At 39.7% G+C, this 24,189-nt stretch overlaps 2 protein-coding genes across 2 annotated transcripts in view; one reads left to right on the top strand and one right to left on the bottom strand.

Annotated features, from left to right (window-relative positions):
* The window catches only part of NOP16 (NOP16 nucleolar protein), a 29,327-nt gene extending 12,811 nt beyond the window's left edge, over positions 1 to 16,516 (top strand). The window contains exons 4-5 of the mRNA XM_053717077.1: positions 7,381 to 7,487; positions 16,237 to 16,516. Of these exons, the coding sequence (XP_053573052.1) occupies positions 7,381 to 7,487; positions 16,237 to 16,365 (236 nt within the window). The 3' untranslated portion in view covers positions 16,366 to 16,516. The remainder of the gene's footprint in view (positions 1 to 7,380; positions 7,488 to 16,236) is intronic.
* Positions 16,517 to 16,626: 110 nt separating this feature from the next.
* Positions 16,627 to 24,189, bottom strand: part of ARL10 (ADP ribosylation factor like GTPase 10) — a 41,594-nt gene continuing 34,031 nt past the window's right edge. Inside the window, exon 4 of the mRNA XM_053717076.1 lies at positions 16,627 to 17,089. Coding sequence (XP_053573051.1) covers positions 16,877 to 17,089 — 213 coding nt within the window. The 3' untranslated portion in view covers positions 16,627 to 16,876. The remainder of the gene's footprint in view (positions 17,090 to 24,189) is intronic.

A 24,189-nucleotide genomic window follows, 5' to 3' on the forward strand; every position in this document is an offset into this window, starting at 1 on the left:
AGCATATCTAGATATGCTTTTCATCAAAGAATATCAAGAGAATAAAACAAATTAGATAATGTAAGTAAATTAGAAAGATGTTTAACATTACATTCTTTCTAAATCATAAAATAAAAAATATGTGGGTGGCATGTCCCTTTAAGTGTTTTAAACCCATCTTGTAACGAATGTTGGTTGAATGTTAAAAGTACAAACATACCATACTGCTAGTTTGTGAGAACGCCTACAATTATAAATGTGTTTTAAAATAAATTTTTTACGTTAATTTCTTATGCTTGTGTTTAATCATTGATGGCACCAGCCTGAGATGCAGATTGTCATGACCTTTATGTTAAAGTGAATGTAAACTTTGGCGATTGTGTGCTCGGTTTTTAATAATCTTATTAAAAACGGGGGCACTTTCATTAAAGGGACAGTAAACCTAAAAAATAATGTTATATAATTCTGCACATAGTGCAGAATTATATAACATTATTTTATTGCTATTGTTATAAAACCTTTTTTTCCCGTTTGAATTTTTTAAAAATATGCCCGTTTTACAGACCCGCTTTTACAGCCCGTTTTACACAGCGCATCGGGCCAGCTGTATAGTCACAGCCCGGCCCGACCTCGCCATAACATTAAGTGCAGCTCGCTCCTGCGGGTCGGTAAAACGTGCATATTTTTAAAAAAATGAAAATGGAAAAAAAGTTTTTATAACAATAGCACTAAAATAATGTTATATAATTCTGCACTATGTGCAGAATTATATAACATTATTTTTTAGGTTTACTGACACTTAAATCAAAGTTTACATTTCAGCGGTTTTGTTAAAATAAAATACTTACCTTTTCTTCTTGAAAGCCGGACCAGCGATTTATCTTGCCTGGAGCTAGTCTCTTCTTACGTCTGAAATGAAGAATCTGGCTTCCCCCAATCACGGCTTCTGACGTATGAAGAGACGAGCAGCAGGCGGGGAATCGCTGGTCTGCTTTTCAAAAAGAAAAGGTAAGTTGTTGTTTGTTTGTTTTTTTGTGTGTGTTTTTTTTTTTTTTTTTTTTTTTTTAACAAAACCGGTGAAATGTAAACTTTGAATGAAAATGCCCGTTTTTAATAGGATTTTCTCCAACATTGGTGTGTCCGGTCCACGGCGTCATCCTTACTTGTGGGATATTCTCTTCCCCAACAGGAAATGGCAAAGAGTCCCAGCAAAGCTGGTCACATGATCCCTCCTAGGCTCCGCCCACCCCAGTCATTCTCTTTGCCGTTGCACAGGCAACATCTCCACGGAGATGGTTAAGAGTTTTTTGTAGTTTTATTCTTCTATCAAGTGTTTGTTATTTTAAAATAGTGCTGGTATGTACTATTTACTCTGAAACAGAAAAGGATGAAGATTTCTGTTTGTAAGAGGAAGATGATTTTTAGCAGACAGTAACTAAAATCGATTGCTGTTTCCACACAGGACTGTTGAGATGAAGTAACTTCAGTTGGGGGAAACAGTTAGCAGACTTTTCTGCTTAAGGTATGACTAGCCATATTTCTAACAAGACCATGTAATGCTGGAAGGCTGTCATTTCCCCTCATGGGGACCGGTAAGCCATTTTCTTAGTTAAACATAAAAGAATAAAGGGCTTCAAAAAGGGCTTAAAAACTGGTAGACATTTTTCTGGGCTAAAACAATTGCTTTACTAGGCATATTATGCAGATTCTAACTAATTATTGGTATTATAATCTTGGGGAACGTTTAGAAAAACGGCAGGCACTGTGTTGGACACCTTTTTCAGATGGGGGCCTTTCTAGTTATAGACAGAGCCTCATTCTGGGACTGTATAGGGGTTAAATGTAAAAACGGCTCCGGTTCCGTTAATTTAAGGGTTAAAGCTCTGAAATTTGGTGTGCAATACTTTTAATGCTTTAAGACACTGTGGTGAAATTTTGGTGAATTTTGAACAATTCCTTCATACTTTTTCACATATTCAGTAATAAAGTGTTTTCAGTTTGAAATTTAAAGTGACAGTAACGGTTTTATTTTAAAACGTTTTTTGTGCTTTGTTGACAAGTTTAAGCCTGTTTAACATGTCTGTACCATCAGATAAGCTATGTTCTATATGTATGAAAGCCAATGTGTCTCCCCATTTAAATTTATGTGATAATTGTGCCATAGTGTCCAAACAAAGTAAGGACAGTAATGCAACAGATAATGATATTGCCCAAGATGATTCCTCAAATGAGGGGAGTAAACATGATACTACATCATCCCCTACTGTGTCTACACCAGTTATGCCCACACAGGAGGCCCCTAGTACATCTAGTGCGCCAATACTTATTACCATGCAACAATTAACGGCTGTAATGGATAACTCCATAGCAAATCTTTTATCCAAAATGCCTACTTATCAGAGAAAGCGCGATTGCTCTGTTTTAAACACTGAAGAGCAAGAGGACGCTGATGATAACTGTTCTGACATACCCTCACACCAATCTCAAGGGGCCATGAGGGAGGTTTTGTCTGATGGAGAAATTTCAGATTCAGGAAAAATTTCTCATCAAGCTGAACCTGATGTTGTGACATTTAAATTTAAATTAGAACATCTCCGCGCACTGCTTAAGGAGGTGTTATCTACTCTGGATGATTGTGACAATTTGGTCATTCCAGAGAAATTATGTAAGATGGACAAGTTCCTAGAGGTTCCGGTGCCCCCCGACGCTTTTCCTATACCCAAGCGGGTGGCGGACATAGTAAATAAAGAGTGGGAAAGGCCCGGCATACCTTTTTGTTCCCCCCCCTATATTTAAGAAATTATTTCCTATAGTCGACCCCAGAAAGGACTTATGGCAGACAGTCCCCAAGGTCGAGGGGGCGGTTTCTACTCTAAACAAACGCACTACTATTCCTATCGAAGATAGTTGTGCTTTCAAAGATCCTATGGATAAGAAATTAGAGGGTTTGCTTAAAAAGATTTTTGTACAGCAAGGTTACCTTCTACAACCAATTTCATGCATTGTTCCTGTCACTACGGCAGCGTGTTTCTGGTTCGAGGAACTAGAAAAATCGCTCAGTAAAGAATCTTCGTATGAGGAGGTTATGGACAGAGTTCAAGCACTTAAATTGGCTAACTCTTTTGTTTTAGATGCCGCTTTGCAATTAGCTAGATTAGCGGCGAAAAATTCAGGGTTTGCTGTCGTGGCGCGCAGAGTGCTTTGGCTAAAGTCTTGGTCAGCGGATGTGTCTTCCAAGACAAAATTGCTTAACATTCCTTTCAAAGGTAAAACATTATTTGGACCTGATTTGAAAGAGATTATTTCAGACATCACTGGGGGAAAGGGCCACGCCCTCCCACAGGATAGGTCTTTTAAGGCTAATAATAAGCCTAATTTTCGTCCCTTTCGCAGAAACGGACCAGTCTCTAATTCTGTATCCTCTAAGCAAGAGGGTAATACTTCACAACCCAAACCAGCCTGGAAACCAATGCAAGGCTGGAACAAGGGTAAGCAGGCCAAGAAGCCTACCACTGCTACCAAAACAGCATGAAGGGATAGCCCCCCATCCGGGACCGGATCTAGTGGGGGGCAGACTTTCTCTCTTTGCTCAGGTTTGGGCAAGAGATGTTCAGGATCCTTGGGCGCTAGAAATAGTTTCTCAAGGTTATCTCCTGGAATTCAAGGAACTACCCCCAAGGGGAAGGTTCCACAGGTCTCAATTATCTTCAAACCAAATAAAGAGACAGGCATTCTTACATTGTGTAGAAGACCTGTTAAAGATGGGAGTGATACATCCAGTTCCAATAAGAGAACAAGGAATGGGATTTTATTCCAATCTGTTCATAGTTCCCAAAAAAGAGGGAACATTCAGACCAATTTTGGATCTAAAGATCCTAAACAAATTTCTCAGGGTACCATCGTTCAAAATGGAAACTATTCGAACGATCCTACCTACTATCCAGGAAAATCAATTTATGACTACCGTGGATTTAAAGGATGCGTACCTACATATTCCTATCCACAAGGAACATCATCAGTTCCTAAGGTTCGCTTTTCTGAACAAGCATTACCAGTTTATGGCACTTCCATTTGGATTAGCCACTGCTCCAAGGATTTTCACAAAGGTACTAGGGTCCCTTCTAGCGGTTCTAAGACCAAGGGGCATTGCAGTAGTACCTTACTTGGACGACATCCTGATTCAAGCGTCGTCCCTGTCAAAAGCAAAGGCTCATACGGACATCGTCCTAGCCTTTCTCAGATCTCACGGATGGAAGGTGAACAAAGAAAAAAGTTCTCTGTCCCCGTCAACAAGAGTTCCCTTCTTGGGAACAATAATAGATTCCTTAGAAATGAGGATTTTTCTGACAGAGGTCAGAAAATCAAAACTTCTAAGCTGTTGTCAAGTACTTCATTCTGTTCCTCGTCCTTCCATAGCGCAGTGCATGGAAGTAATAGGATTGATGGTTGCAACAATGGACATAGTTCCTTTTGCACGAATTCATCTAAGACCATTACAACTGTGCATGCTCAAACAGTGGAATGGGGATTATACAGACTTGTCTCCGACGATTCAAGTAGATCAAAAGACCAGAGATTCACTCCGTTGGTGGCTGACCCTGGAAATCTGTCACAGGGAATGAGCTTCCGCAGACCAGAGTGGGTCATTGTCACGACCGACGCCAGCCTAGTGGGCTGGGGCGCGGTCTGGGAATCCCTGAAAGCTCAGGGTCTATGGTCTCGGGAAGAGTCTCTTCTCCCGATAAACATTCTGGAACTGAGAGCGATATTCAATGCTCTCAGAGCTTGGCCTCAACTAGCAAAGGCCAAATTCATAAGGTTTCAGTCAGACAACATGACGACCGTTGCATATGTCAATCATCAGGGGGGAACAAGGACTTCTCTGGCGATGAAAGAACTGACCAAGATAATTCAATGGGCGGAGGATCACTCCTGCCACTTGTCTGCGATCCACATCCCAGGAGTGGAAAATTGGGAAGCGGATTTTCTGAGTCGTCAGACATTCCATCCAGGGGATTGGGAACTCCATCCGGAAATCTTTGCACAAATAACTCAATTATGGGGCATTCCAGACATGGATCTGATGGGGTCTCGTCAGAACTTCAAGGTTCCTTGCTACGGGTCCAGATCCAGGGATCCCAAGGCGACCCTAGTAGATGCACTAGTAGCACCTTGGACCTTCAACCTAGCTTATGTATTCCCACCGTTTCCTCTCATCCCCAGGCTGGTAGCCAGGATCAATCAGGAGAGGGCCTCGGTGATCTTGATAGCTCCTGCGTGGCCACGGTGAATACGTCATCGGCTCCACCATGGAAGCTACCTTTGAGACAGGACCTTCTTGTTCAGGGTCCATTCGAACATCCGAATCTGGTTTCCCTCCAACTGACGGCTTGGAGATTGAACGCTTGATTTTATCAAAGCGTGGGTTTTCAGATTCTGTAATAGATACTCTGATTCAGGCTAGAAAGCCTGTAACTAGAAAAATTTACCATAAAATATGGAAAAAATATATCTGTTGGTGTGAATCTAAAGGATTCCCATGGAACAAGATAAAAATTCCTAAGATTCTATCCTTTCTACAAGAAGGTTTGGAGAAAGGATTATCTGCAAGTTCTCTGAAGGGACAGATCTCTGCTTTATCTGTTTTACTTCACAAAAGACTGGCAGCTGTGCCAGATGTTCAAGCATTTGTTCAGGCTCTGGTTAGGATCAAGCCTGTTTACAGACCTTTGACTCCTCCCTGGAGTCTAAATCTAGTTCTTTCAGTTCTTCAAGGGGTTCCGTTTGAACCCTTACATTCCGTAGATATTAAGTTATTATCTTGGAAAGTTTTGTTTTTGGTTGCAATTTCTTCTGCTAGAAGAGTTTCAGAGTTATCTGCTCTGCAGTGTTCTCCGCCCTATCTGGTGTTCCATGCAGATAAGGTGGTTTTGCGTACTAAGCCTGGTTTTCTTCCGAAAGTTGTTTCCAACAAAAATATTAACCAGGAGATAGTTGTACCTTCTTTGTGTCCGAATCCAGTTTCAAAGAAGGAACGTTTGTTACACAATTTGGACGTAGTCCGTGCTCAAAAATTCTATTTAGAGGCTACTAAAGATTTCAGACAAACATCTTCCTTGTTTGTTGTTTATTCTGGTAAAAGGAGAGGTCAAAAAGCGACTTCTACCTCTCTTTCCTTTTGGCTTAAAAGCATTATCCGATTGGCTTATGAGACTGCCGGACGGCAGCCTCCTGAAAGAATCACAGCTCACTCCACTAGGGCTGTGGCTTCCACATGGGCCTTCAAGAACGAGGCTTCTGTTGACCAGATATGTAAGGCAGCGACTTGGTCTTCACTGCACACTTTTGCCAAATTTTACAAATTTGATACTTTTGCTTCTTCGGAGGCTATTTTTGGGAAAAAGGTTTTGCAAGCCGTGGTGCCTTCCATTTAGGTGACCTGATTTGCTCCCTCCCTTCATCCGTGTCCTAAAGCTTTGGTATTGGTTCCCACAAGTAAGGATGACGCCGTGGACCGGACACACCAATGTTGGAGAAAACAGAATTTATGCTTACCTGATAAATTACTTTCTCCAACGGTGTGTCCGGTCCAGGCCCGCCCTGGTTTTTTAATCAGGTCTGATGAATTATTTTCTCTAACTACAGTCACCACGGTATCATATGGTTTCTCCTATATATATTTCCTCCTGTCCGTCGGTCGAATGACTGGGGTGGGCGGAGCCTAGGAGGGATCATGTGACCAGCTTTGCTGGGACTCTTTGCCATTTCCTGTTGGGGAAGAGAATATCCCACAAGTAAGGATGACGCCGTGGACCGGACACACCGTTGGAGAAAGTAATTTATCAGGTAAGCATAAATTCTGTTTTTAAAAAAAACTGTCACACATTCGTCAAAGTTTACATTCACTTTAACTGTTGGTTGTAAAGAGCAGAATTGTTGAGTGGGAAAAAAACATACTACTTTGTGATTTTATATATTTATAGTGAAATGTTTAGGCACGCTTGTTTATTATATGGAATTTAAAAGGATAGGAAAGTCCAAATTAAACTTGCAAGAATCGGAGCATGCCATTTTAATACACTTATTTTTAAAATCACTTCTATTTTCAAATGTGCTTTGTTTTCTTGGTATCCATTGTTGAAAATGAATACACACATATCCTACACTAGTTGGAACTAGCTGGTGATTGGTGTCTGTATAAATATGTCTCTTATGATTGGCTAACTAGATGAGGTCAGCTAGCTGCCAGTAGTGCAATGCTGTTTCTTCAGTAATATCAGATTGAAGCATATTTTATAACAAAAGTAAATTTGTAAGTTGTTAAAAATTGTATGTTCTATGCGAATCGTTCATTAAATATTTGGCGTTTCCTGTCCTTTTAACCAATGATTTTATTTACAGAGATGAATGCATTGGCGAGCCTACCATCCAGGACCACTATGGGCGTGTCAACAGATATGAAAGAATTTGTCACCTACATGGTTGAAAACTATGGTGAAGACTGCAAGGTAAAGCATGTTCTCATTGGTTATTCATGCAAAAACTAGAAGAGTGAAACTTTTAATAAAAGAATTTGAGTTTTGATAATTCTTCATGTTCCAATGACAAAGTATTTAAATATTCAAAAAGAAGGTAGATAAGTTAGTAAATGATAAATAGCAGAACAATAAGCGTTGCATGTTGTATATGGGAGGTAAAAGCAGATTGCAGCCAACTTTATGGGTTGCTTTGCTAAAATGACACATTTATTTATTCATTGTTCTCTCCAGGACCCATTTAATGGGCACACCACCCGGCTAAATATTAAGCCAACCAATATTAAGATAAAACTAGCTAATATTAACACATTTTGATGTTTGTTGCACAATTTATCATCTTAAAATGACGTAGGAGCCAGACAGTGGCATTTCTTATTACATATGTGGAAATTAACCCAAAAAGTTAGGAGCCAGGGGTAACATTCTAGGAGCCAGTGGTTTGTTGAGCCCTGGGTTATGTAACTTTTATATATAACCGTAAATGTTATAAATAATAAAGAATGGTTTACTTCAAGTCTTAATGCTCATCTTTAGCCAGATCACCTAGGACTGTACAAAGATTTGCATTCCTTGCTAGCTAATATTACTCAGAAATAATGAAATTAATACCGAACATGAAGTGCAATATTATCATTAAAAGCCAAATGTTTAAAGATACATTAAACCCTAAATAAATGCTAGATAGAATGATGCATTCAAAGAATAGATTAGTTTGAGAAAAGCATGTAGATGTATTTTTTTTAAGTATTATTAGTTGCTTAAATATTGATAAAATAAGTGTAACGTTTTAGTGTCTATAAAACAATGGGAGCTGCCATGTTGTAAATTAGGTTACGTTCTCTGCTGTGGCCAATTAGGGACAGTTATAAATAGGTTACTAGAGTGTGCAGCCAATGGCTGTGTTGAATATACCAGTGTTCTGCACTTCCATTTCTAACAGGAACTGAAAAGCTCACAATTTCAGAATGGAATTACAGGAAAAGGGGACAAAATAAATAAAAGTATATTGCAGGGTTTTTTTATATATGATTTTATCATTTTAGATTACCATCTCAACGTGTTGAATGTTCCTTTAATGACTGTGGCTAGCCTTGATGTCTGATGAAATACAAATTTAATGATTTAAAGGATCTATTTATCACTCCATGCCAAATGTGTACTCATAAAATGGTGGTCCTAATCTATCAATGTTAAAGGGGCATAAAACCCAAAATGTTTCTTTCATGATTTAGATAATACATACAAATTTAAAAACTTTCCAATTTACCTCTTACCAAATTTTCTTTGTTTTCTTCTTGTTTTTTTGTTGAAAAGCAGGGATGTATGCTCAGGAGTGTGCACGTGCCTGCAGCAGTTTTGCTTACAATAGTAAATGCACTAGATGGCAGCACTATTTCCTGCTGTGTAGTGTTCCAGGGATGTGCACGCTACCAACGTATCTCTTCAACAAAGAGTAACATGAGAATGAAGCAAAGTTGATCATAGAAGTAAATTGGAAACTTAAAATAAAATGTATTCTCTGAATAATGAAAGAATGTGTACCATGTACATTTAACTGTGCCTGACAGCTGATAGATCAAAACCGCACTCAACTTTAAATGTGCAATTGGTTATGGTTTTTTAAATGAATGCCACAATGGCTGTGGTCTGCACCGTTTGGGATTTTACAGTACAAGATTTATTTGGGGGGAAAACTGAGCACACGCACTAGTGCAAATCCAAAAGCCGCAGCGCCCGTTTTTGGCATTCATTTAAAGTATTGCATATGTCTAGTAACTAGTCATGGTAGCTCACTAGATTGCTTTTTACTAACCACCTGCTACAAATGTTAACCTCTGATGTGTTAAAAGATTTCCATTTGAATTTGTGTAAATAGGAAATTTCTGCTTACTTGATAAATGTATTTCTTTTACGATATGACGAGTCCACGGATTTCATCCTTGTGGGGATTAAACCTCCTGCCAGCAGGAAGTGGCAAAGAGCACCACAGCAGAGCTGTATTTATAGCTCCCTCCTCCCCCAGTCATTCGACCGAAGTTAGGAAGAGAAAGGAGAAGCCAAAGGTGCAGAAGTGACTGAAGTTTAAAAAAATAAGTACATACCTGTCTTAGAAATGACAGGGTGGGCCGTGGACTCGTCATATCGTAAAATAAATAAATTTATCAGGTAAGCATACATTTCCTTTTCTTTTACAAGATATGACGAGTCCACGGATTTCATCCTTACTTGTGGGATACAATACCAATGCTACAGGACACTGATGAAAGGGAGGGACAAGACAGGAACCTAAACCGAAGGCACCACTCCTTGAAGAACCTTTCTCCCAAAAATAGCCTCCGAAGAAGCAAAAGTATCAAATTTGTAAAAAGTGTGAAGAGACGACCAAGTTGCAGCCTTGCAAATCTGTTCAACAGAAGCATCGTTTTTAAATGCCCATGAGGAAGCCACAGCCCTAGTAGAATGAGCCGTAATATTTTCAGGAGGTTGCTGTCCAGCAGTCTCATATGCCAGACGGATGATACTCTTCAGCCAAAAAGAGAGGTAGCCGTAGCTTTCTGGCGCCTACGCTTTCCGGAAAACACAACAAATAATGAATATGATTGACGAAATTCTTTAGTCGCCTGCAAGTAAAACTTCAAGGCACGGACCACGTCCAAGTTATGTAACAGACGCTCCTTCTTAGAAGAAGGATTAGGACATAATGAAGGAACAACAATTTCCTGATTAATATTCTTATTTGAAACAACCTTAGGAAGGAACCCAAGTTTGGTACGTAAAACTACCTTATCAGAATAGAAGATAAGGCGAGTTACATTGTAACGCTGAAAGCTCAAACTCTACGAGCAGAAGAAATAGCAACCAAAATTAAACTTTCCAAGATAACAACTTAATATCTATGGAATGCATGGGTTCAAACGGAACCCCTTGTAGAACATTAAGAACTAAATTCAAATTCCAGGGTGGAGCAATTGGTCTAAACACAGGCTTGATTCTGGTCAGAGCCTGACAAAAAGACTGAACGTCGGGAACATCTGCCAAACGTTTGTGTAGTAAAATTGACAAAGCAGAGATTTGTCCCTTTAAGGAACTTGCTGATAACCCTTTCTCCAATCCTTCTTGGAGAAAAGACAGAATCCTGGGAATCCTAACTCTACTCCACAAGTAACTTTTGGATTCGCACCAATGAAGATATTTACACCATATTTTATGGTAGATCTTTCTAGTAACAGGCTTACGTGCCTGAATCAAAGTATTAATGACCGAATCAGAGAATCCACGCTTGGATAAAATCAAGCGTTCAATCTCCAAGCAGTCGGCTGCAGAGAAACTAGATTCAGATGATGGAAGGGTCCCTGAATGAGAATGTCCTGCCTCAATGGAAGCTTCCACGGCAGCAGAGAGGACATGTCCACTAGATCGGCATACCAAGTCCTGCGAGGCCACGCAGGCGCGATTAGAATTACTGAAGCCCTCTCCTGTTTGTTCCGAGCAATCACCCGGGGAAGGAGAGCAAACGGCGGAAACACATAAGCTAGGTTGAACGACCAAGGCATCTATCAGTTTGGCCTGAGGATCCCTCGACCTGGATCCGTATCTTGGAAGCTTGGCATTCTGACGAGATGCCACCAGATCCAATTCCGGCCTGCCCCACCTGAGGATCAGGTTGGCAAAGACCTCCGGATGGAGTTCCCATTCCCCCAGATGAAACGTCTGTCTGCTCAAAAAATCCGCCTCCCAGTTGTCCACTCCTGGGATGTAGATTGCTGACAGATAACAAGAGTGAGCTTCTGCCCACTGAATTATCTTGGATACTTCTGTCTTCGCTAAGGAACTCCTTGTTCCTCCCAGATGATTGATGTAAGCCACAGTTGGAATCTGATGAATTTGGCCGAAGCCAACTGAGGCCACGCCTGAAGCGCATTGAATATTGCTCTCAATTCCAGAATATTGATTGGAAGTAGAGACTCCACCTGAGTCCACACACCCTGAGCCTTCAGGGAATTCCAGACTGCACCCCAGCCTAGTAGACTGGCGTCCGTGGTCACTATCACCCACGAGGGTCTGCGGAAATACGTCCCTTGGGACAGATGATCCGGAGACAACCACCAAAGAAGAGAGTCTCTGCTCTCCTGGTCCAGATTTATCTGAGGAGATAAATTTGCATAATCCCCATTCCACTGTCCAAGCATGCACAGTTGCAATGGCCTGAGATGAAATCAAGCAAACGGAATGATGTCCATTGCCGCCACCATCAATCCAATTACCTCCATGCACTGAGCCACTGATGGCCGAGGATTGGACTGAAGGGCTTGGCATGTATTTAGAATCTTTGACTTTCTGTCCTCCGTCAGAAAAATCTTCATGGAGATAGAATCTATCAGAGTTCCCAAGAAGGGAACCTTTGTTTGTGGAATTAGTCAACTTTTCTCTAGATTCACCTTCCATCCGTGAGTTCTTAGAACGGACAACACCATGTTTGTATGAGATTTTGTCAGATAAGTCGATGCCTGGATCAGAATATCGTCCAGATAAGGCGCCACTGCAATGCCATCGCGGCCTGAGAACCGCCAGAAGGGACCCTAGGACCTTTGTGAAGATTCTGGGTGCTGTGGCCAACCTGAAGGGAAGAGCCACAAACTGAAAATGTTTGTCCAGGAAGGCAAACCTTAGGTACTGATGGTGATCCTTGTGAATAGGAATACGAAGGTATGCATCCTTCAAGTCCACAGTAGTCCTATATTGACCCTCCTGGATCATTGGTAAAATTGTTCGAATAGTCTCCATCTTGAAAGACTTTTGAGATCTAAAATGCGTCTGAACGTTACCTCTTTTTTGGGAACCACGAAAAGATTTGAGTAAAACCCCTGTCCCGGTTCCAGTCTTGGAACGGGACAAATTACTCCCATAGTAGAGAGGTCTTTTACACAACTTAAGAACGTCTCTCTTTTTATCTGGTCTACAGACAATTGTGAAAGAAGAAATCTCCCCCTTGGGAGAAAATTTTTGAATTCCAGTTGATACCCGTGGGTGACGATCTCCAGTGCCCAGGGGTCCTGAACATCTCTTACCCAAGCCTGGGCAAAGAGAGAAAGTCTGCCCCTAATAGATCCGGTCCCTGGATCGGGGACCGCCCCTTCATGCTGTCTTGGTAGCAGCAGCAGCTTCTTGGGTTGTTTACCCTTGTTCAAGGCCTGGTTGTGTCTCCAGACAGACTTAACCTGAGCAAAATTCCCTTCCTGTTTCGCGGAAGAAGAGGGGACTCCTTTAAAGTTTCGAAAGGAACGAAAATTATTTTGTTTACCCCCTCAATTTAGCAGTCTTATCCTGAGATTGGAGATGACCCTTACCTCCAGTAATGTCAGAAATTATTTCCTTCAAGTCTGGCCCGAATAGTGTTTTGCCCTTGAAAGGAATAGCCAAAAGCTTTGACTTAGATGGCACGTCAGCAGACCAAGATTTTAACCATAACGCTCTATGCGCTAAAATGGCAAATCCGGCATTCTTAGCCGCCAACTTAGCAGTTTGAAAGGCGGCATCTGTGATAAAAGAATTAGCCAGCTTGAGAGCCTTAATTCTATCTAAAATATCCTCTAAAGGAGTCTCAATCTTAAGAGACTCTTCTAAGGCATCAAACCAAAAAGCCACTGCAGTGGTAACTGGTACAATGCAGGCTGTCGGTTGTAAAAGGAAACCCTGATGAATAAATAACTTTTTTAGAAGGCCCTTTAATTTCTTATCCATAGGATCTTTGAAAGCACAGCTGTCCTCAATAGGAATAGTTGTACACTTAGCCAGGGTAGATATAGCTCCCTCCGTCTTAGGGACCGTCTGCCAAGAGTCCCGAATAGTGTCAGATATAGGGTACATTTTCTTAAAATTAGGAGAAGGTGAGAACGGTATACCCAGTCTGTCCCATTCCCTCTTGATAATCTCCGAAATTCTCTTAGGAACTGGAGAAACATCAGTGCAAGCAGGTACCTCTAAGTATTTGTCCATTATACACATTTTCTTAAAATTAGGAGAAGGTGAGAACGGTATACCCAGTCTGTCCCATTCCCTCTTGATAATCTCCGAAATTCTCTTAGGAACTGGAGAAACATCAGTGCAAGCAGGTACCTCTAAGTATTTGTCCATTATACACAATTTCTCTGGTGGTACCACAATAGAGTCACAATCATCCAGAGTTGCTAAAACCTCCCGAAGTAACAGGCGGAGGTGTTCAAGCTTAAATCTAAAGGACATGACGTCCGAGTCCGTCTGAGGTAACACTCTTCACGAATCGGAAAGTTCCCCCTCAGACAGAAGTTCCCTGACCCCCAAATCAGATCCCTGTGAGGGTACATCGGAAATAGCCAATAAAGCATTAGAGGACTCAGTATTCACATTGACTTCTGTCCTACTGCGTTTGCCCTGTAACACTGGCAACTTGAATAAAACCTCTGTAAGGGTAGTTGACATAACTGCAGCCATATCCAGCAGGGTAAATGAATTAGACGCTGTTGAAGAACCCGTCGTCGCTTGGGTGGGCGTTCGAGGTTGTGACATTTGGGGAGAATTTGGCGGCATACCCTGATTCTCCTCAGACTGAGAAACATCCTTAGACACACTTTCCTTAAATAAAATCTGCTCTTTACATTTTAAGGCCCTTTCAGTACATGAGGGACAAAAGTAAGAGGGGGTTCCACCGAGGCATCTAAACACATAGAACAAGTAGTTTCCTCAATCTCAGACATGTTAAACAGACTAGCAATAATAGTCATTCTTTACTTGATATATTGATCTTTGAGTCAAAACAAACAATAAAGAAATTAAACAAAAAATGTGTACTGCGCCTTTAAATAATAAAAGCGCAACAATTTTTCTGTTAGCCAAAAGATGATTTCAGCAATAAAAATTGCCCCTATGTGTTCCAATTAGCTTAAATATATTGCACCACTTGTTAAGATATGTAAAATATCAAAGTAAAACAGGTTTATCAAATATATCTATGTATTATAAAAATGTGACCGCTGTTGCGCCATCTGCCCCCATGGCACACTGACACAACGTTCTGAGCCTCTCTGTCCACTACAATCACCAAACAGAGCTAGGCCCCACCAGAGCCTCAGGATCTTGCTACTGATCCGGAACACACACTGCGCGTCTGAGTGAGCGAAAATAGGACCCGCCCACCATGGGCATAACTCCTATCCTACCGAGATCCGCATGGGTAGTTGAAAGCCCAAACATGTCGGTCATTATCAAGCCATGTGTTCAACAAATACATCTTGCACAATAAGCGCTTGATATTGTAAGGTGTCAACAGAAATAAAAAACAGCCGCATCTCCCAACGTCAGCCCACAAAATATTTTTAGTGATATCTACACTTAGTAATATAACAAAATTTAACAGGGAATCCAGGTACACCATTTTCTAAAGTGCATACCCCTCCCCAGTTAGGGATATTGTCAGTCTGTTCTGATGTATCAAGTCTCCCCAGAAAACAAAAGACTGAACATACCTCAATGCTGCTTGTAGCATGACATCGTTCTCCACACTGAAGATTTCTCTTTACACTACCTTCAGCTGCTCTGTGGGAACCAGAATGGATCTTAGATAACGTTTGCTAAGATCATCAACATCAGGGCAGAAATAAAGAAATATCTCCACTCCTCTTGGGAAGGTATAAACAGACAATTTTCTCCCTGAGAAAAATAGTACTCACTGGCACCATTTTAAAATAAAAAAACTTCTTGATTGAAGAATCTAAACTAACACCTCACTTTACCTCTTCCTACATTAACACAGGCAAAGAGAATGTGTGTATATATATATATATATATATATATATATATATATATATATATATATATATATATATATATATATATATATATATATATATACATATATATATATACACATCTCTGCTGTGGTGCTCTTTGCCACTTCCTGCTGGCACAAGGTTTAATCCCCACAAGGATGAAATCTGTGGACTCGTCATATCTTGTAAAAGAAAAGTTATCCATTTGCCTGTATACCAATTTGTTTTAAGACCCCTTTATTGTATTGCCTTTTAAAGAACAGAATTATAGAAATTTCCAAATGCAACATCAGTTCAAAAAAGTTGGGGTTTGTATTTCAACAAAGGAGACATTTTAAAACAAGGTGTCTTGTTAATTCCATATAGTGATAGTCTTGGATGTTTTTTGAAAGGGTAGTACATAAACCTTCCAGCAGAGAGCTCTGACAACAAGCATGTTTGTGTGGGTTTTTAGATCAGTGGTTCTTAACCAAAGTAACTTCAAGTCCCAAAAATTTTTAGCCGCACGTGTGCAAATAACCCTCTTGACATGCCTGTCAAGTATTCCTCGTGTGGATCTGTGGGCCTGTCATAGCATTCAGCGGGGGTGTACTGGGTTGCGGCCCGGCAGCTGATAAGCTAGGCTCTACATTATAAAATACTCAATTTACTGAATTCTTCGTTGTTTAGATATGACCACTTCCTGTTTTGTATAAATATTTGGAACAGACTGAGTAGTTTTCTACATTTAGAGTGTGTAGCATTACATTAGTGTTTAGTAATTTATTTTTTTTATTACCAAATCACACTTGAGTAACACAGAATAAGACTGTCTAGGACTCTAGGGGAATAGTGTAAATTAGTTTCAGCTATTCGCTTTGTCCTTCACCAAGCTGTACTATTTTATTTTTTATAATCTCGTTTTGCTTTTATAGGCAATGGCCCGAGATGAGAAGAATTATTACCAAGAAACACCAAAACAGATCTTACGCAAAATCAAGTTCTTCAGGCAACACTATCCAAAAGAATATGAAGCTCTACTGTCATCTCGAATGCAGCACTAGAGAATTCCGACTGGACATTATTATATAAATATTTTTCATATGCATAGCTCCTTGATTAATATGATACAAGCCTGTTATCCATTTCCAATGGGAGGAGATAATGTTTTCAAAAACACACATTTGTATATAAAAAAAAAAAAAAGTTTCTGAACTGCCTGTGGATCTATTTGTAATTTGATTTGTTCTGCCTTGTTTCAATTGTTAGGTTCAGAAGGAATTATATAACTTTTTTTAAATCCGGAGGTTATTTAGACAAAAAGCAAAACTTGAATAACATTTATTACCTTTTTGCATAGTACTTTCCTTTTCACATAAATACATTAAAAAAAAATATTAAAAATGTTTCAAATAGGTGTAGTATGGGCCAGCCCACACCTTTCCCTCACAAAATGTTTAGCCATTACCATAGAAACAGCATGACACTTGTATACAGCAGCACTGCATAGTAGTGCATTTAAAAAAAAAAAAAAGTGTAAAATAAGAGACACACAGGGGCTAGACTATAAACCCATTAAGTAACATTTGTTAGGATGTGGTTTGTTTCTTCTGTTTGTTTGTGCAGTTTTTCTTCTAGAAGTGACCTCACAGTCTGTAAGCTGGTGCTTTGGCCAGCCCCGTCAATTATTGCACTAGTCCCCAACACTGTGACTTCTCTTTGGCCTATAACACGGTGAAGTGACAGCTCAAAATGGATGTTAGATATACCCAGCGCAGTGTTACGGTCCTATGAGAAAACAAATGGTTAAATCGGTATAAAAGAAATTACAGTACCACACTCAGCACATCCCTGCATGCCAAAGACAAGTATGGGGGAGTAGTTAAAAAATGATAAATCTGAAACCCCCACCTTTTGCATTTAGGATTCTCCCATTCAAGTTATTTCATTAAAATAACAAAGCCAAAATGAGGAAAACTGGCTACATGCTACCTCAGCCAGATGTTTAATAATTATATATAATAAAAAAAAAAGTATTACATTTGTTCGTATGCAATTTTAAGTAACTTTCTAATTTAATTACATTTTTATTTGTTCTCTTTGTATCTTTGTTAGAAAAAGCAATAATGTAAGTTTAGGAGCTGGCCCATTTTTGGTTCAGCACCTGGTCAGTGCTTGCTGGCTAAATTTGCTACACCAATCAGCAAGCGCTACCTAGGTGCTTAAACAAAAAAAATGGCTGGCTCCTAAGCTTAAATTCCTGCTTTTCAAAAGAGATCAAAGAAAAAATATAAGAATTAGAAAGTTGCTTAAAAATCCATGCTCTATCTGAATCATTAAAGAAACAAATTGGGTTGAATATCCCTTTAACAGGCCGAGATATACTGAAAAATGTATAAGGTGCTCTAATTAGACTGCAGAGTCAGTAGTGCTAAAATTACATGTATGTGTTTCACCCCTCAAAAGGAATTGAACACAAAAGTACAGCAAATGGACTAATGCACAAGTGGCAGTTGCATAGCTGTGTTATGCAACTGTTGACTGGCCCACCAGCAGAGCTCTGCTGCTCCAAACACCTTTGGAGGCTAAACAGACTTGCTCTAAAGAATTAGAAATTTTGCTCTACAGTGTCCCTTTAAGAATTTGTCATCTGATATGAAAGCTTTTATAATAAAAAAAAAAATTAATACAGCTGTATTAGTTGCGCTTTTCCTACCTTTTGGGCTATAGAGACTTCTTGCTAATGCTAATACATACTGATGTCTTAGTTTAAAAGAAATCTCTTTAAAAACACACAACTCAGTAAAAAATTAAAGAGACCACAAAAAAAAAAATAAGTTCCTCTGGTTTAACTTTATAAAATAAAACGTTAATGTTATTCAAACACACCTATAAACTACTGCCATTTCCTCCAAATAAAAATAGTCATTTAGAATATACATACACCCCCCACCACTGCTGGGGTCATCACTATCCTCTTGTAATACAGGGAGTGCAGAATTATTAGGCAAGTTGTATTTTTGAGGATTAATTTTATTATTGAACAACAACCATGTTCTCAATGAACCCAAAAAACTCATTAATATCAAAGCTGAATAGTTTTGGAAGTAGTTTTTAGTTTATTTTTAGTTATAGCTATTTTAGGGGGATATCTGTGTGTGCAGGTGACTATTACTGTGCATAATTATTAGGCAACTTAACAAAAAACAAATATATACCCATTTCAATTATTTTTACCAGTGAAACCAATATAACATCTCAACATTCACAAATATACATTTCTGACATTCAAAAACAAAACAAATCAGTGACCAATATAGCCACCTTTCTTTGCAAGGACACTCAAAAGCCTGCCATCCATGGATTCTGTCAGTGTTTTGATCTGTTCACCATCAACATTGCGTGCAGCAGCAACCACAGCCTCCCAGACACTGTTCAGAGAGGTGTACTGTTTTCCCTCCTTGTAAATCTCACATTTGATGATGGACCACAGGTTCTCAATGGGGTTCAGATCAGGTGAACAAGGAGGCCATGTCATTAGATTTTCTTCTTTTATACCCTTTCTTGCCAGCCACGCTGTGGAGTACTTGGATGCGTGTGATGGAGCATTGTCCTGCATGAAAATCATGTTTTTCTTGAAGGATGCAGACTTCTTCCTGTACCACTGCTTGAAGAAGGTGTCTTCCAGAAACTGGCAGTTGAGCTTGACTCCATCCTCAACCCGAAAAGGCCCCACAAGCTCATCTTTGATGATACCAGCCCAAACCAGTACTCCACCTTGCTGGCGTCTGAGTCGGACTGGAGCTGCCCTTTACCAATCCAGCCATGGGCCCATACATCTGGCCCATCAAGACTCACTCTCATTTCATCAGTCCATAAAACCTTAGAAAAATCAGTCTTGAGATATTTCTTGGCCCAGTCTTGACGTTTCAGCTTGTGTGTCTTGTTCAGTGGTGGTCGTCTTTCAGCCTTTCTTACCTTGGCCATGTCTCTGAGTATTGCACACCTTGTGCTTTTGGGCACTCCAGTGATGTTGCAGCTCTGAAATATGGCCAAACTGGTGGCAAGTGGCATCTTGGCAGCTGCACGCTTGACTTTTCTCAGTTCATGGGCAGTTATTTTGCGCCTTGGTTTTTCCACATGCTTCTTGCGACCCTGTTGACTATTTTGAATGAAACGCTTGATTGTTCGATGATCACGCTTCAGAAGCTTTGCAATTTTAAGAGTGCTGCATCCCTCTGCAAGATATCTCACTATTTTTGACTTTTCTGAGCCTGTCAAGTCCTTCTTTTGACCCATTTTGCCAAAGGAAAGGAAGTTGCCTAATAATTATGCACACCTGATATAGGGTGTTGATGTCATTAGACCACGCCCCTTCTCATTACAGAGATGCACATCACCTAATATGCTTAATTGGTAGTAGGCTTTCGAGCCTATACAGCTTGGAGTAAGACAACATGCATAAAGAGGATGATGTGGTCAAAATACTTATTTGCCTAATAATTCTGCACTCCCTGTAGAGCCGGTTTGAAACGGAAATCACAGTGCTAGTACCTCAAAATTAATTTGAATAAAAAAAAAAAATTAACTATGCCAAAAGAGTTGAAGAAAAGTTGAGGGGGGAGTGTTTCATTCTGGCTTTACTGGCAAAAACTCCACTGGCCAGGATGACCGCCAACTCATGCAAATGTCACTCAACCGATAGGAGGACGACATCATGTGACCTACAAAAAGAATGCCAAATGGCAGCTGGAGTGAAGTGGACGGTTCAGAATAGGCTCCTTAAGGCAGAGCAGAAGTGCAAAGCTAGAAGGAAAAAAAAAAGCCAGGCTGAGGTTTGCAGAAGACCGCAAGGATTGGACCGTAGAGGGCTGGAGTAAGGTCATATTCCCTGATGAGTCCAATTTTCAGTTTTGCCCAGTACCTAGCCATCAAATGATAGAACTGAGACCTGGTGAGGTCTAGAAACCAGTGTCTTGCATCCACTGAAATTTGGTAGAGAATTGGCGATGATCTGGGGGCGCTTCAGCAAGGCTGGAATCAGGCAGCTTTATCTTTATGAAGGATGCATGAATCAAGGCAGTGTGTACACCACTCATTGGTTTACAAACTATTTACACCACATACCTTCACTTATCACACTGGTTTGCACTATGAGGTGCCTCTCCTTTTGTCTTCCAGGACAGTGAATATAGCGTGTCTCTTGGAAGTGCTGCCTTTTTTGGACACTTGTTCTTTGGTAGGACTTTTATATAGTATTTTAGGTGCATCATATATAAGCTATATCTTATATTCTTTTATGTTTGGTTTTTGATTAATATTCAGATACTGCATTCACTATATATAGTTTTAAATATAGCGCACTTTCACTATATCTCTGCTATTTTGAACAGTTGTCGTTTTCTGCAAATAAAATGCTCTTACAATTTTTATTTTGGAGAAATGGCAGTAGTTTATATAATAAAACAGAGTGTTTATTTTACTCAAACACATACCTGTAAATAGTAAAATCAGAGAAACAGATACAATTTTGTAGTGGCCTCTTTTTCCAGAGCTATATACATAAACACAGCTAAAATTTTAAGTCCTAGCCCAGCCAAAATGTTACTCGCCACTTCTAATCATACTCAACTGCCCCCACCCACTTCCCCACATACTCTTTGCATATATTTAGCCATTGTGAAACACCTTATTGTTCAGTCATTTTTTTTATATATTTAAACCATAACATATTAAGTTCTTTTAATTCAATTATTACAAATATATACACATTTGCTGATCGTTTGATAAAGTCTATAAACAGGATTTATCTCCCTATTGTACTATTCAGTGCTAATCTTAAGTATTTATAGGGAATATCGTAATGAAGATAGCTGGACCGTGAGTTCAGCTATATTCATTTTTTCATTACGATATTCCCTATCTATTAATACTTAAGATCAATCAGACTCCCTAACATTCCACACATTTCCAGCACTCCTCTTCACTAACGACTGTCTTGACGTACATTCAACGTCAGTTACTATTGGTTCACATCATCACACCCACTAATACCATACAGACCATCATTGGTTTATGTAGGTTCGCTATTTTGATTGTTTTTTAAGTATATGCGTCACAATAGTACATATGATTGGCTTATCTGATCACACCTCCTAGACATACAAATCATCTTTAATTATCATCACTGTGTTAGGCACACAACACTCGTCCATTACACATATTGGGTATTTTAGCTGTTCACTAAGGTAGCTTGCATAATATTGATCTTAACTATTCTTATCGTTTGTTGTTTCATTTAGAATAGAATCTTTTTTTAGATTATGTGTCTCTTATCAGATTTGAACATTAAATGACACCGAATGTTTCAGATCTACGATATTTACACAAACTATATCCAATACTTCTATACATAGATTACTGTTTAAACGTATATACACAACGCCATCACACCCACTAACATTAAAGAGACCTTCATTGGTTTATGTAGGTTCATTCTCACAAGTGGTTTTCAGATGCAGACTTTGCGATAGCATATAAGATTAATCTAACTGATTACACCTTCTTTAGATACGATTGCTGTCAGATTAATTTGTCTATCTATCCTTGTGTCAGACAAATGATACCTGACTATTCACATTAGACAATGTTTATGAAGGTCGTATGTATAACACTTTGTAACCACACCTGTCGTGATTTCTCAAATGTCGTTTATTTACATATGTCGTTTTTTATATATATATAAAAATAACAGAATCTGTTGCATTTGGGCATATTTAGCCTTTTAGATGGGCATATTATATGATTCCCAATGTGTCATAAGAAACTATGCATATAACGCTTTAGTTTACAAATAGACGTGGTTAAGAGAGTCAATTAGCAGCCACCTAACTAAGAGGGAGTTACCGGGCTATTGATTGGGTAAGGGCAGGTATATAGGTGACTCTTAGTGCTTTCAGTATTATCAGCCTGAGGAAACGGCACAGTATACGCCAAGAAACGCGTAGCGTATAATACTGTTTGTTTTTAACCATTGTACCATTTTATTGTATTGTTTAATATTCTGTATAAAGTTTTTTTACTTTAAAGGGTCAGTAAACCTTAAAATTAATGTTATATAATTCTGCACATAGTGCAGAATTATATAACATATTAGCCAACCATTATTTAACATATTGCCTTTTTATTTTTAGCAAAAAACGCTGTTTTACAGACCCGCTCTCTGGGCGGGTCTGTTTTTTTTCCTCAGCGCATAGGGCCAGCTGTATAGTCACAGCCCAGCCCGACCGCGCCATAAGACTAAGTGCAGCTTGCTCCTGCTGTCAGACAGAGCGGGAGCAAGCTGCACTTAGTCTTATGGCGCGGTCGGGCCGGGCTGTGACTATACAGCTGGCCCAATGCGCTGAGGAAAAAAAAAAAACAATTTATGTTTACCTGATAAATTTCTTTCTCCAACGGTGTGTCCGGTCCACGGTTTCATCCTTACTTGTGGGATATTCTCTTCCCCTACAGGAAATGGCAAGGTGAGCACACAGCAAGAGCTGTCCATATAGCCCCCCTCTGGCTCCGCCCCCCAGTCATTCGACCGACGGTTAGGAGAAAAAGGAGAAACTATAGGGTGCCGAGGTGACTGTAGTGTATAAAGAAAGACCTTTTTCAAACCCGACTAAAAAAACCAGGGCGGGCCGTGGACCGGACACATCGTTGGAGAAAGAAATTTATCAGGTAAACATAAATTCTGTTTTCTCCAACATTGGTGTGTCCGGTCCACGGTTTCATCCTTACTTGTGGGAACCAATACCAAAGCTTTAGGACACGGATGAAGGGAGGGAGCAAATCAGGTTACCTAAACGGAAGCACCACGGCTTGCAAAACCTTTCTCCCAAAAATAGCCTCCGAAGAAGCATAAGTATCGAATTTGTAAAATTTGGCAAAGTATGCAGGGAAGACCAAGTCGCTGCCCTACAGATCTGATCAACAGAAGCCTTGTTCTTGAAGGCCCATGTGGAAGCCACAGCTCTAGTAGAATGAGCTGTAAATCGTTCAGGAGGCTGCCGTCCAGCAGTCTCATAAGCCAATCGGATGATGCTTTTCAGCCAAAAGGAAAGAGAGGTAGCAGTAGCTTTCTGTCCTCTCCTCTTACCAGAATACACAACAAACAAGGATGATGTTTGTCTGAAATCCTTAGTTGCTTCTAAATAGAATTTTAAAGCACGGACTACATCTAGGTTGTGTAACAAACGTTCCTTCTTTGAAACTGGATTCGGACACAGAGAAGGAACCACAATCTCCTGGTTAATATTCCTGTTAGAAACGACCTTTGGAAGAAAACCAGGCTTGGTACGCAAAACTACCTTATCTGCCCAGAGGCAGAACTTTTTTTCACTTTCTGCAATGAGATTTTTTTAATGGAAATTTTTAAAATAAAATTCAATTTTAAATTAGGCAGTAACACTAAAGCACCAGTTCAGTTGCAATGTCTTGATTAACTGAAAGCAATTGTTAAAGTTTTATAATATATTGCAACAGTTGAAAATTGGATTGCAAATTAGCTGCAGACAAAAAATTAATTGTAAAATCAATTTATCTTGAATAAATTGGTTTCCTTTTCTATTGGTCTAACATAGAAATGTAGTAATAAAAAGGTGCAATGCTTATAAGAATCTCACTCAGAAAACACACCTTTGCAGACTGGGAAAAGTTAGGGGGCTGAGAGCCAGTCAATACTGCATATTTGACTTTTTATTTCAAACAGCACTTTGCTGTGGATGCGCTGTGTTAAGGAAAACTTACACAGTGCTGCCATAGCATAGCTCTTTTTGAAGAGAACAGCCGGATGTGGAGCAGTGCTGCAAGGTTAAAGCAGTAACACTTCCTGCATGTGTCCT

The sequence above is a fragment of the Bombina bombina genome, chromosome 6, assembly GCF_027579735.1.
Source record: "Bombina bombina isolate aBomBom1 chromosome 6, aBomBom1.pri, whole genome shotgun sequence".
NCBI classification, from domain to species: domain Eukaryota; kingdom Metazoa; phylum Chordata; class Amphibia; order Anura; family Bombinatoridae; genus Bombina; species Bombina bombina.